The sequence below is a fragment of the Nematolebias whitei genome, chromosome 5 (genome assembly GCF_014905685.2).
Source record: "Nematolebias whitei isolate Nwh7 chromosome 5, NemWhi1, whole genome shotgun sequence".
NCBI classification, from domain to species: Eukaryota; Metazoa; Chordata; class Actinopteri; order Cyprinodontiformes; family Rivulidae; genus Nematolebias; species Nematolebias whitei.
The window spans coordinates 12,762,692-12,776,327 of record NC_056502.1 but is presented as its reverse complement, the minus strand read 5'-3'; the positions used below and the strand labels follow the sequence as shown (position 1 = coordinate 12,776,327).

General features: G+C 40.0%; 1 protein-coding gene across 1 annotated transcript in view; it reads right to left on the bottom strand.

Moving 5' to 3' along the window:
* Positions 1-13,636, bottom strand: part of cadm4 (cell adhesion molecule 4) — a 215,627-nt gene that overhangs the window by 42,237 nt on the left and 159,754 nt on the right. Inside the window, exon 3 of the mRNA XM_037676156.1 lies at positions 1,538-1,825. Coding sequence (XP_037532084.1) covers positions 1,538-1,825 — 288 coding nt within the window. The remainder of the gene's footprint in view (positions 1-1,537; positions 1,826-13,636) is intronic.

Here is a 13,636-nt window from a genome sequence, read left to right as displayed (position 1 = left end):
AATGCAATAAAACAAACAAATTTAAAAGGTAACAGATCATTGTATTACTTGGTTTATTTACAGAATGATTTTAATTGCTGGATGTCCATGCAGCCTCTGAGCAGCTGGCTTTCAGTAGCTGTGGCCCCCTGAGCAGTTTCGTTGAATTGCCCTGTTCTAAGCCAACTAGAGACTAATGTAACCAGATGCAGGCTTTTCTTTTGATGGATTTTTAGCTGAGGGTAAATCGTCTGAAGCCGATTTCAAGTTTGTCCCATCTCTTTGAAAGCTGTTCCAGAGAATGTGCAACATGCGGTCAAAAGAGAGCTCCATCTAAAGACCCTAAAAACAACACAAGTCCATGACAGAAACAGGATGAGCTTCTGTAGTTGCATCATCAGCAGCTAGTAGATTCTGGGGAAAGATAAAAACCAAACAGCCTCTTGGCTGCATAAAATCCTGAATATCTGCAACAAGCAACAGTGGTCCACGACCAGTAGTCATGAAAAACCTCTTCCCTACTTTCCAGCCAACAACAACTCACTGATGTAGACACATTTTTATTAAATTCTACTGAGGGACAGAGAGAAGCTAACGAGGGCAAAGACATAAAGTTTACCCTAAGAGAAAACTTTTCATTAGTAAGACTGGCAAACTGGCAAATTTCTGGTTTTGACGCATCTTTGAATACTAAACCAGTTCTGGAACAATTTGTTGGTTCAATAAAACTAATATCAAATTCAAAAAAATGTGTGTTGGAGGCTTAAAAATGTTCGTGGCACACACCATAAAGGCATGATGGCTCAGTGTTCACTGATATCATTTACAAAGTGTAGCACATGCACACTAGTTAACTTCAGCAAAGATGACTGGAAACAGCTTCTGACAAGCAGAAACCCAAAACGCATCACAAAAGTTTTCATGTTTCTTTTTTATAGTCATAAATAACATTACTGAACATTATACATCGTTTAATAAGACTTCAGCCTATGCAAGCTCATTATGCTAAATACATACGCTTTGGTCAGCATTTGATGACAAACATGACAGTTTTTCAAAAGTAACCAATAGAATCTACTCGTCTTGATATAGAAAAGGCTTCAGGACATGTTCAAAAACATGTTGAAACATTTAAGGCAGCTGATGATCTATCATTCAGTAGGTAAAATATTTTTTATGAGCTGATAATGTCCTCTAAAGTAATGGGAGCACATAAAATACTACAGTTGAGATCTCAAAAAAAGATTGATCAGAAATAACGAATGAGAGAGGGAAGCGATTCTGGCAGCACCACTGCCCAGACCCTGATTTTCTTCATCCATTTATCCACCCATCTGTCCCTCCTTTCTTTCACTGATCCATTTCTCTTCCCCCCTGTCAACCCATCAGTCATCCATCCATTTCTTCTTACATTATCTAGCACTCAATGTGCGATATAGCCCTACCTTTCCATTCCACCTGTCCTTAAACATCTCATTAACTTTCTCATTTATCTCTCATAACCAAACATCTCCAAACATCCATCAGTCGCTGTGTCGGCTGCGTCTCACCCCCGTACCTTGTATCTCCCGGCTATTACGCATCCAGCGCAGAGTGGCAGCTGGCTTACTGCGAGGTGACATGCAGGTGAGCTCAGCCTCGCCGCCCTCCACGGCCTCCTGCTGTACCTCCACCGTGGGCGTCTCCGGGGGAACGAAGACGGAGAGCGTGGCCACCTGGTGGTGCGTGGAGTCCGTGTAAAGTTGGCAGAAGTAGCCGCCCTCATCCGACACGCTGACGTTGGTCAGCGTGATGCGCACCAGGCGTGGCGTGAAGAGCACCATCTGGAAGCGGTCGTCCTTCAGCGCTTGAGTTGGAACCAAACAAGGAGAAAGAAGGGACAGCATGAGCTGAAAATACCCCACCCCCTTTTTGTTTCAATCATTTAAAAGAAAAACACACAAACGACACACAGAACTCGTTGTTCATCAGAATCTTAAGAAGCCTCGGGAGTTAGAGTTGCACAGCGTCGGAGCAATTTTACAACTTCTTCTTATTGTTTATTGTGGACTTGTTATTATTTCTGTAACTTTGACAGAGAAAGATGACCCAGGGGTCTGTAACCTTTACAATCAAAATAACCATTTTTATGCCTTCCTTCATTACATTAAACATGTCCGGAGCTGCAACCACCTGCTACAACTGTGGTTATCCACTGGTGGCCCGTGAGCCACTTTAGGTTTGCTGGAGGGGGCTTTTGTGGCCTGTATGGGTGACATTATAAAACAAAAAATATCTACTGCATTTTTCAGACTATAAGGCACACTTAAGATGCTTTAATTTTCTCAAAAATCAACAATGAGCCTTATAATCCACTGCACCTTATGTGTTAATTCTGGTTGTGCTCAACCCGATTTTATGTGGTACAACTGAACAATGTTGAGAGTTATTGTGAATGAGTTGAATAAAGTTGTCCTCATTTACCCATTCACACAGCACTCTACTAGAACTCTACAAAGCTAATTGAACAAATCATTCTAAAGAAACTAATCAGTGCTTTATCACATTCATACACAGATGGGACACACATCGGAGGCAATGAGGGGTTCAGTGTCTTGCCCAGGGACACTTCAGCATGTGACTGCTGGTGGATTCGAACCCCCAACTTTTGCATTGGAGGACGACTGCTCTAAACACTCAGCCACAGCCGCCCTTAATGCGCCTTATAATCAGGTGCGCCTTATAGTCCGAAAAATACTATGATTTTTTTTTACATTTATTAAAGAAAAAGACAAGATTCTTGTAAAGGGGGGAGAAAAAAAAATCAATTTTTACCTTTTTTTTTTTTTTAATTAAAAATTCTATAAACTATGCAGACAGTTCTTCATATAAAGAAATAAAGCATCAAGTTAAAGTATGGTTTACTCCTTGTAATCACTCCAGTGTTCACACATTTGCAAAATAAATTACCGGAAAACTGTCTGAACTCATCCTTTTTTGTTGTTGTTGTTGTTTGCTTAACCAATAAAATTCAGTTTTATGCCCGTTTAGGTCAAAGCTTGAAAGAGCCGCTGCAGAGGAACCAAAGAGCTGCATGTGGCTCCAGAGCATATCAGTTAGATGAAAACGTGGATATTGCCAAATAGAGGGCAAATAAATGAGCTGCTGCATTTGTTTCTGTTGTATTTCTGGTCAGTTTGTGCATCCAGACTTACAGACCTGAATGCACCTGGTTTTGCTGCATGTAAGCGCTGCAGTTTGTAAGAATCCTTCAAATAACACGTTTCATCTTTAATGATCGATCGCTACCGAAGACTACGACTGAGATAAAGTTTCACTGATGAGTATGTTTGTCCGTACAGTTAGCAAAACATCTTATGAATCACCCAACAAATAAAAAATAAAACAGAAATTTTCACTTTTGAAGTCAAATAAATACAAGATGGCCACCACAGCCAGCTGATCTTTAACAGCACAAAAAGGCTATAACTGAAATAATAGTTCCAATATTGACCTAAAATTGTGTGCGGTAGTAGCTGAGACTGCTTTCCAACATGTATTCTAAACAGAATTCTAACAAATTCTCCTAATACTTAACTATTCAAACTCAAGTCTGGCTGTCTGTTAGCAAAATATCTCAGGAACCATTAGACAAATGTTAATGAAACATTCAGGGAGTATTTAATAGATGCACCTCTCCAACTGTTTAACTTTTGGCGCCAACCTAATTCAGAATGGCCACCACAGTCCACTAAGCTTAGAAAACACAAAATTGGCAATAATTCAGTCAATTTTAAACGTAATGTGTTAAAATGTGGTGTTCTTACAGCTGAAAGTCATTTACAGCACACACTCGATGTGCTATACATATGTTTAAAACTTTAGCATTAAATCTTGGAGTCGACCCTGACTCCATCAACTAATTTACATTCAGCAACACGAAACGGCTATAACTTAGTGAAGATACAGATATCGAGGTATAATTTGATGAAGTGGTAGTTGAGAGTCATTCACAACATATATTCTGAATGTGACATCTTGTGATTTGTATAAGATTATTTAGGCTTGACCAAAACGTGCACAACCGTCATTTCTCAACACAAGATGATCTCAGTCCATCTCTGGCATGTAAGGTGGTAGTTAGTATGCATTCCTTCACATAGCGCTATGCCTTTAAATCTTTTTTTTTTATGTGCAACTCAGAGAAAAAGATTTAAATCCTATTAAAATATATATATTTTTTAGTCATTGCTTAGGAAGTCTACTAAAAACACAAGAGAAGCACGAGCTGTTGTAATTGAGCGATTCTCAGCTTTGACATCCATTTTTTTTTTCTTTCTGGGCCTCTGATAGTTTTCTCTGTATCAGAGAACAGTCAGTTTAGTCAGACTCACAAAGTGTGGCGCCAGAATGGAGATTTTTACCATCTAATTTGTGATGTCGCTCCTACGATCAGCTCTGCAGAGGAAAATTGCAAAACATGGGAGAAATATGGACTGTGAGCACCCCAGATGATTTGGTGCTGTGGAATTGATAGTGCTACTAAATCTAAAGACTCAGTTTATATAAAAACTTCAGTTTGCAAAGTCGGTCACGATGGAGCAGCTCCAGCATGTTCGGTGATGAGGTCCAAAAGATTTCTTGGTTCTCTCACTTCTCCACTAGGAGGGGGAGTCCTTGAAGAGGACAATCCTGAAGTTAAGTGAATTCATTCCTTCTCTTTGACTGGCTTCGTTTCTCTTCAGGGCTTGTTTTATTTCTCAGTTTCTAATTAGTGTGAGGATTGTTATTGTTAATCTTATTAGGTTTTTAATCAGCATTGTTTTCCATGCCGTGAAGAACATAAATACTTAGTTGTGTGCTAAGTAAGAAAAGGCTAATTGTGCAACCACGGAATTACACAGTAAAGCTATTTAAAAGAGCATTACACCCGTTTGTTGTTGAGTCGGTGAGAAACAGGCTAAAGACTACCGTTGTAAACTGCAATTCTGACATCAGCCTGCTAAATTAGAGGATCGGAGTCAAACTTGATCCTCAGATGAGCGAGCTACAAAAAAAAAAACTACTTTCATTATGATACACTGAATAGAACAAAAAGAAGCAACGCTGACAGCAAGAATAAGACGTGAAGCGTTACATCCTTTTGTCCCTTCTGCGATGAAAAGAGTCAAGTTAATGGCAAGAAAACTGTTGACAATCACAAATAATTCTGAGAACATTCCGAGGCTGACAGTAGCTCAATGACCATAGATTTGCAGAAATACCTCTAAGGCTCACTTTGTATTGACTTGGCTGTGAAGCAGCTCTTCCCTCTACAAGTCTCTCTGTTTTGGTCGGTGTCTCGCTTGTTTCCCTTCGTGCTGTCTCACGAAGAAAAAGAAAGTCGACACCTACTTGATGTAGCACCCAGGCCACCTCAAAGAACAATTCACAACATAAGAGAGAGAGATAGAGCTACAGTTTCTTGGAGTTATTTGAGTTTTCCAGCGGAAGAGAGTTGACAGGGTAAGGACTGGAAGAAATAGACTAATATAACTACATAATGCATCAGATGGAATAGAACAACGCACGGTAGACCGAGACAAAAATCCACAGGCGGCTGAGAGAGAGTGGTCTGGAGGGATGAATTAGTCCTCTGCTTCTGAAAGTACACCACCATAATTCCTCCCCCAATTTTTTCTCCCCTTTACCAAATGGCAGGGAGAGCCTTGTTAGAGCTATTCCCCACAGATAGGCAAGTCTTTTTCCTCCCTCTGCACAAAATGGCAACTAAATGTCAGACTTCTGTTCTAGTCCAAGTTCACCTTTATTGTCCTGTCTCATTTGCATGCTGATGGGAGCTGGCAGTAGGAGAAGAAACAGAGATATGGACCACTGAGGAAAAAGGCTCCATTTGGTTAGTTCCACTGCTCTCATAAAACACAATCCTGACCGGTTGCCTGCTTGCAAAACATGTTACCTCGTTTAATGCTCTTCCTGCAGCAGCATATGTGGAATGGGTCGACAGAGAACGGCAGAGCAGCAGATGGGCAATAGACAAGAAAATGGACATATTGGAAAAGAAAGCCAATAAAATGTAATTTGCACTCCCAGAAAATGTCCCCGATGAGGCTTTTTGTTACACCTTCATAAGTCAATATATTAATGTGCAGCTGTAAAAAAACATTACTTCTCTAAAATTGAAATTATTGCCTAAAGCTGAATGTTTTTCCGTTGCCTGATCCTTCTTAAGTTTATCTTTTTTAACCCTCTGACCTGTTTCTCGTTCTTTCCCTCTTTACGTTCGCTCTCATTTTCCCCTTCACTCTTGGCTTCTCACCTCGTCTTCCTCAGCGTTCTGATTAGTCTCCGCCATGCTTTCCAAAGGGTGCAAGTCAACGTCTCAAGGGAGAGCAGACGAGGCAGCGCTGTTTAAATACTTAATGGAACTTAAGCTTGAGCTGATCTGATAGAATTTAGGAGCGGAGCTGAAAGTTAGGTTCCCTGCCCAAAGCAGCAACCTCAACTTTTTTTTTTTTTCTCCTCCAAACTGCTCCTTGATCAAGGTGACTGACAAGTGTGAGTGTAGAACAAAAAGATTTGAGTGCTGTGTGTGTGTGTGTGAAAAGTGAAACGGTGTGTGTGCAACTACTTTCCCCTCTTAATTCTGGTATTCTGCTCGGAAAATCTTCTGTGACTTCAGTTTTGTCAGGCTGCTCTCCTGAATAGTTTTGATTGCCGAATCAAAATAATTACTATTGCTGGAGGATTTTATGATTAGCAGGTGGAAAGTGTGTTCAAGTGCAAAATTTTCCATGCACAAATACAGATATATCAAATCAGATTGCAGGATTTCCTCCCCTACTTCCCCAAAATAAGACGGAATCACAAAGTAAGGTGGAGGCATGTTTTCTGTTTGTTTTGTCTGTTCGTGTGTAACATTGAGGAGAAACTACGTGGACAAACTTTATGAATTTTGTTTGACAGACTGAGCATGAGCTGAATGAATCACGTCTTTTTCAACAGACTAGCCGTTGGGAGGATAAATTCAGTCTTGTTTTGTTTACGTCTTGTTTCACAAAAACACGAATCAGGATAGTTTTGAACATAGTATACCTTTAAGTATGTACATGATGGTAAAACTAAAATAATTATGTTTCCATGTTTTTATATTTACTTGCGACAGATGGTGTGTGTGTGTGTGTGTGTGTGTGTGTGTGTTTCAGTACTTTAGCTAAAAATTTCGTATGAATCAAGTAATCCTTGGTTGTACATCTACAACTGTACAACTCTTGAAGTCATCCAAATTCAAGATGGCTGCCATAGCCAACTAACCTTAAAAAACAAACAAAAAAAATTGCCATCCATCCATCCATCCATCCATCCATCCATCCATTGCCTTTACCCACTTCTTCCTTTTTGGGTTGCAGGAGTCACTGGGGCCCATATCCAGCAGTCACTGTGCAAGAGGTGGGGGACACCCTGGACAGGTCTCCAGTCCAACACAGGGACAGAGAGACAAACAAGACAACCATTCACTCTCTCTCACACACCCAGGGATAATTTAGAGCAAGGCTATTCAACTGGTGGCCCACGGGCCATGTTTGGCCCGCAGGTGACTTTAGTCCGTCCCACCAATTAAAATATTTTTGGGGGGTGGAGGGTAGGGGGGTGGGGGCAGGGTCTGGGTTTTGTTTATTGCATTTATGATTCAATGTAATAAAACCAACAAATTTAAAAGGTGCTTACATTTTAAAAGGTAACAGTTCATTGTAATACTTGGTTTATTTACATAATGACATTTTTTGTTTAAAACAGGTCTCTCTTATAAATGAGTCCTCGTGACTCATTGAGACTAACCTGTATAAATACCGGTTGAATGAAAAAAAATTGCTGGATGTCCGACCCCTGATCTGCTGGCGTTCAGAAACTGTGGCCCCCTGAGTAATTTTGTTGAATAGCCCTGATTTATAGTTACCAATCAGCCTAACATGCATGTTTTTGGTCTGTGGGAGGAAACCGGAGCACCCAGAGCAAACCCATGCATGCACGGGTAAAAAAAAAAAAAAAAAGGTCCCAGGCCAGGATTTGAACCGGCAACCTTCTCGCTGGGTGGCAACAGCTCTACCATCTGTGCTACCTGCTTAGTCAATTTTACAAATGTTGTTAAAATTTTGTGTAGAACATGTTAAAATCAGCGTCGTCGGTCTGTTAGCAAACTGTCTCATGAGCTACCAGAGAGAATTAGGTGAAACGTTAGAAAGTGATCCTTGCATGAACATCAAGAACTCAAAAAGCAGTAATGAGCAGTTTATTACTTAATGTAAGAGTATATATGAATCCTAACATAAGAACAACACCCACTCTGTCACCATGGAGCTCCTTCCAAAGTCACGCCTCTAAGCCTTGTAAATGTGCACACAGCTGGAGAAGAGCGCCGTTGAGCATGCGCGATGCTTTTTAACTAAATGGCTAACTCACAGGTAAGAAAACAGTTATCACTATGAATAAGAATAGCATGCATGGCTCTTTAACGAGACATTAGTAGTTGTGTAGTTTAAGGAACAGAAACTGGCTGCTGCAGCTCTTTGCTGTTTTTACAAACTGTACTACTGTCTGTCAGTACAGCAGAGCTCGGTAGTAGAATTCAGTGCAATAGTGCACAATAAGAGTGCGCGTACGTAGATGGGAGGTGGTGCATGAAGACAGACAGGTTGGCTGCCTGTTGACCATTGATTTCAGAACAAAACAGTATTAGATCAGGCTTTCTGCCAACTGTGACTGAAACACAAATTTTATTTATTTTTTTCCTCCTTTTTAGTCGGCCCAGTTTATTAACATCTATCAGGATGTGGAGATGTGATCAATTATGTTTTTAAAACCCATTTCTCACTCCAGTTTGACATTTGGGGTCACTCAATTCAAGATGGCTGCCACAGCCAATCAACCTTAGCCATCACTTAAATGGCTATAACCCAGTCAGTTTATGTTGAGATAAATTTGGTGTGGTAGCTGAGAGTCATTCTCAACATATCCTCTGAGCACCAACACATTTCACTAGATCGCACAATTTTACACCCTGTATTTTCTGCCTGACACGTCGCTCCACCCTATAAGTCGCATCAGTCCATATTTGTCTAATAAAGTGGAAAAATCTATAAATATGTCGCTTCGCCATATACGTCGCATCTATTATGCATCACCGCTGACGCATCGCGTTTGTAACACGTCACCGCTGACAACCCGGAAATGTGGGCCGATGTGGCAAAAATCGACGGGCTGCCAAATGGCGGCCGCGGAAGCGTGCACGGGAGAACTTTACCAAGAATTTAACAAGATTAACACTTAAAAACAAATATTTGTTAGCTTGAAATTATAGTATAGGTGTGTCTCAGTCTAACTTTTGCTTAATAAATAAGCATCAAAGTGCTTAATAATAATTAAGCACTTTGATAACAGTCTGTCTGTTTTAAATTGTGCTCTATAAATAAATATGACTTGACTTGACTTGACTTAATAAATGCACTTTGACAGTCAAATCAGCTGCATTTCAAAAGCCGATACGCGGAAGTAAACGCGTGCACGCGACCAGTCGCTGTGCAAATTTAACAAGATAAATGCCTCAAAACATTTATTTGTTTGCTTGAAATTACAGTAAATGTGTGTATCAATCTAACATTTGCTTAATAAATGCACTTTAATGGTCAAATCAGCTGAATTTCAAAAATAGTTTTGCTTCCTCTATGCTCCCGGGAGCGCGCAGAGAAAAAAGGAGGAACGCAGCTCGTTTCTTCAAAATTTCACAAAAACAGCAACTAAACAATTATGTGTTTGCTCGAAATTATAGCAAAGGTGTGTCAGTCTAAAGTTTGCTTAATAAAAGGACTTTAACGGTCAAATTAGCTGCATTTTGCCGGGCGGTGCAGCTGTTTTGACGGTTGGTCCAAGCAGCAAGCAGAACCAAGGTGGGGAGACTATGGCAAGCCGATTGTATCATTAAAAGCTGGTGAAGATTCTCAGTCATCCAGGACATGGTAAATTCAAAAAAGTTCAAGAAAAAAACCCAATAAAGTATAAAGTAAAGTATAATAAATAAAGTCCAGTTGTTTTGGTCTTGAACCTTTTTGAAATTGTCATTATAGCCACGATTACCTATTACATGATACAATGGCATGCCTTACAGCAACTACTACTGTGCTATCATCAAGTAGCTGAAAGTGGTACTGCTCAAAACATTTTTTCAGTCAGAATTAATAAAAATGGTCATATTTCAGCCAAAAATTGGTTTATAAATATGGGAAAAATCCCTAAATATGTTGCTTCGGCCTATAAGTCGCAGGGCATGTAAATGATTTAAAAAAAGTGTGAATTATAAAGTGGAAAATACGGTAATTTGTTTGACAAGTTTTGGATGGGCAGCACGGTGGCGCAACTGGTAGAGCTGCTGCCTCTCAGCGAGCAGGTCCTTGGTTCAAACCCCGGTCCGGGGGCCTCTCTGGGTGGAGTTTGCATGTTCTCTCCGTGCATGTGTGGGTTTTCTCCTGGTACTCCGGTTTGCTCCCACAGACCAAAAACATGCATGTTAGGCTGATTGGTAACTTTAAATTGTCCCTTGGTGTGAGTGAGAGAGTGAATGGTTGTTTGTCTCGTTTGTCTCTATGTGTCCCTGTGATGGACTTGCGACCTGTCCAGGGTGTACCCCGCCCCTCGCACAGTGATTGCTGGACATGGGCACCGGCGACCCCCGTGACCCAAAATGGAAGAAGCGGGTAAAAGATAATGGATGGATGGAAGTTTTGGATGCAAATGGCTCAAACTTTGTCCTTTCTCAGTGCATGATATTTTATGTGTAAAACTCTTGAGTAAAAGGAGGTCGATATTGTTTATTCCTTCATGAAACATCAGACCTTTACCTTTGATGTTATCTACAGAATATCAGCTATTTGATAACCATTTATGACTTTGACAGGAACGTTTGATCTTTCTTTAACCAAAGTAAAAAGTTGAGAATGTGATCCCTTTTACTGACAAATTCATTTGCATTTTCAATAACTACAAAAAATGTTAAAAATACATTTGTTTCTTTAAAGTTCAGGCATAACAATCTCGGTCATTCAATCATTACCAAAAAATATATATTTTAACATAAATAAAATAAAATAAAAGTTGTCAACCAAAGTCGTGGCACCTTCCAGTTCCAGTCATTTAAACTGAATTTAACTACGTCTAAATGATAGTTCAAACATGTCGGCTGAGCAACTGTAGAGCATTAGGATTGAATTGATGATGTGTGCGATCCTTCCGAGGTCTGAAACCTTCAGCAGTTTGAGTGAAGTTAGCTGACGCAACAAAAGACTCTTTCTCCCTCTATCAAAATCAAGCTTGGAAAATTACCACCTGTCACACAATTAAACCAGCAGAACAATTCTGCTTCAAATCATAATCAATCAGAAAGTTTTTAGTGGATAAAGTAGCACAGAAGAGACTGGATTCTCTAACCCTCCAGGAGAGAAAAACAATCAAATTAGTGTGCGCTTGTTAAAAAAAAAAAAACAGCTAAGGAGTTTGCAGAATTGCAAGCTGCAAGGCGTGCAGGTGCTTTTTCCTGGTGGTTTGGGGTTTCCACTTGGCTGCTTTGCCAACTTGTTAGAGAATACTTCCAGACTGGAATGCAGCAGATTTTGTTTGTGATATGGTTCAGGAAGGAAAAGAATAAGACTAATATGCATTATAATAAAATGTGTGTAATAAAGACTGCATACACATTTGAGTTGTTTTTGTTCTCGCACAAAAGTTGCAGTTTACTAACATTAGTTAGCATATTTAAAAGGGTAAAAGTATTTTCTATATATTTTTGATTACAGCCATAAATCACCATACTGTGCTTATTATCTTAATTAATATGATTCCTTTTTTGAAGATTTAGAGAACAAGTACATGCTTCCACTATCAAACAATACCATAGTCCCTCGTTACTTCGCGGTTCGACTTTTGTGGACTCGCTCTATCGCAGATTTTCAAAGTAAGATTGAACACGAGAAAAAAAAAACTGTTCAGGACACATGGTTGTCAACTTTAATATTAATCACATGATTGGGACAGTACTGGATACTGTACTGTACAGTAAAAAGTTAAAAAAATAAAATACTTTGGACAGGCACCACCATTTTGTAGTTTTCTCTCAATAAGCCTACAGTGTATAACTCATAACGACTACATTTCCCAGAAGCCAACAGGGCCCCGCCCAGAAACCTCATTTCCTTCTGCTGAAACACTAGAGGGAAAGTTTTGATCTGATCGGAAAATGTTTGGCGCTTATTACAGTGACTTTGGTGCCAAGCGGACGCAGAGATCCACATGGAACCCATTGAACTGGACCAGAAGTGGAGCAGAACCGGAGCAGAAGCAGACCTCCAGACCCATCGGTGAATCTTGAGAGCTGATAGCCAGCCCATGAGGGCTTCCGAGCAGGACACGCGCCGCCGATGGTCCAGCGCTCGGGAGCCCACCGGGACTCTCTTCATCTCCTTCAACCGGCCCATGAGGACCTCTGAGCGGAGACGCGCTGGTAAGTAAAATTTAGTAGCTACATATACAGTCCTATGCATTTGTTGTTAAAATGACGTAAGTTTAAGAGTTTAGAACATTGATTGTGAGCTTCGTTGCTGCAGGGTACGTCTGCAGAAACAGAACCGAGTACCGAGTCAGAGCGGAGCTGAGCCACTGCTGTTCTGCAGATCTGGTAAGTAAAATTTAGTAGATACATATTCAGTACTGTACGCATGTTGTTAAAATGATGTAGGTTTAAGAGTTTAGAACATTGCAAGAGTGTGGGAAAGGTTCCTAAAGACTTAAAATATATTTAAATACTAAAATAAATAAAACATTGCTACATCGCAGATTTTCACTTATTGCAGGTGGGGGGGTGGGGGTCTGGAACTTAACCCCCTCAATAAACAAGGGACTACTTTACATATTTTTTAACCTTACATTGCTGCCAACACATCTTGTGTTTGCAAAGCTCCATCCTAGCTGATCTGCCATCCTCTGAAAGGTGCAGCTCAAAAGCAGCTGAGTGCAGAGCAGCCTCTCCTTCTTTGTTTGAGGAGCACCACACCGGTCAATACCTCTATTTGGTCACAAGTTTGGGCCTTTCAGCTCTACACACACATGACTTCATACAACAAACAAACAGTGAGGGGAAGCCCCCCTCCCCACACACATATGTGCCACAAAACTTCATTATTTGTTATATTTAATGTTTATGGAGTCAAACAATGTACAGATTTGAATTCTAATCAATAAACCATAAAAAGATCTCGTTCTGAGATAGCATTCAATCTCGGCAAATAGGTAAAAATACTTTAAAGCCGATTTGTTGCACTGCCCACAACAGAATGTTGCTAATGATGTATTTTTAGGCAAAAATTTATTTGGAGTCATGTTTGAAGGAGTCACCAAAGATAACAATAGAGATGTAGGTGGCTCCATCACTCCTCAGAAATTACCTGCTTCATTGTGGATTCATCCTCATTTTGTTTATTTTATTTTTCTCATTTTGAAAGAATATGAACTGATGCATATTTGGGGATAATTTGAAAAGGCATAAAAATATATATTTTTATGCCTTTTCAAATTATCCCCAAATAAACTTTTTTTATTTTTTACTTTGCAGTTTCTGTAAATGTGATGTGTGTAT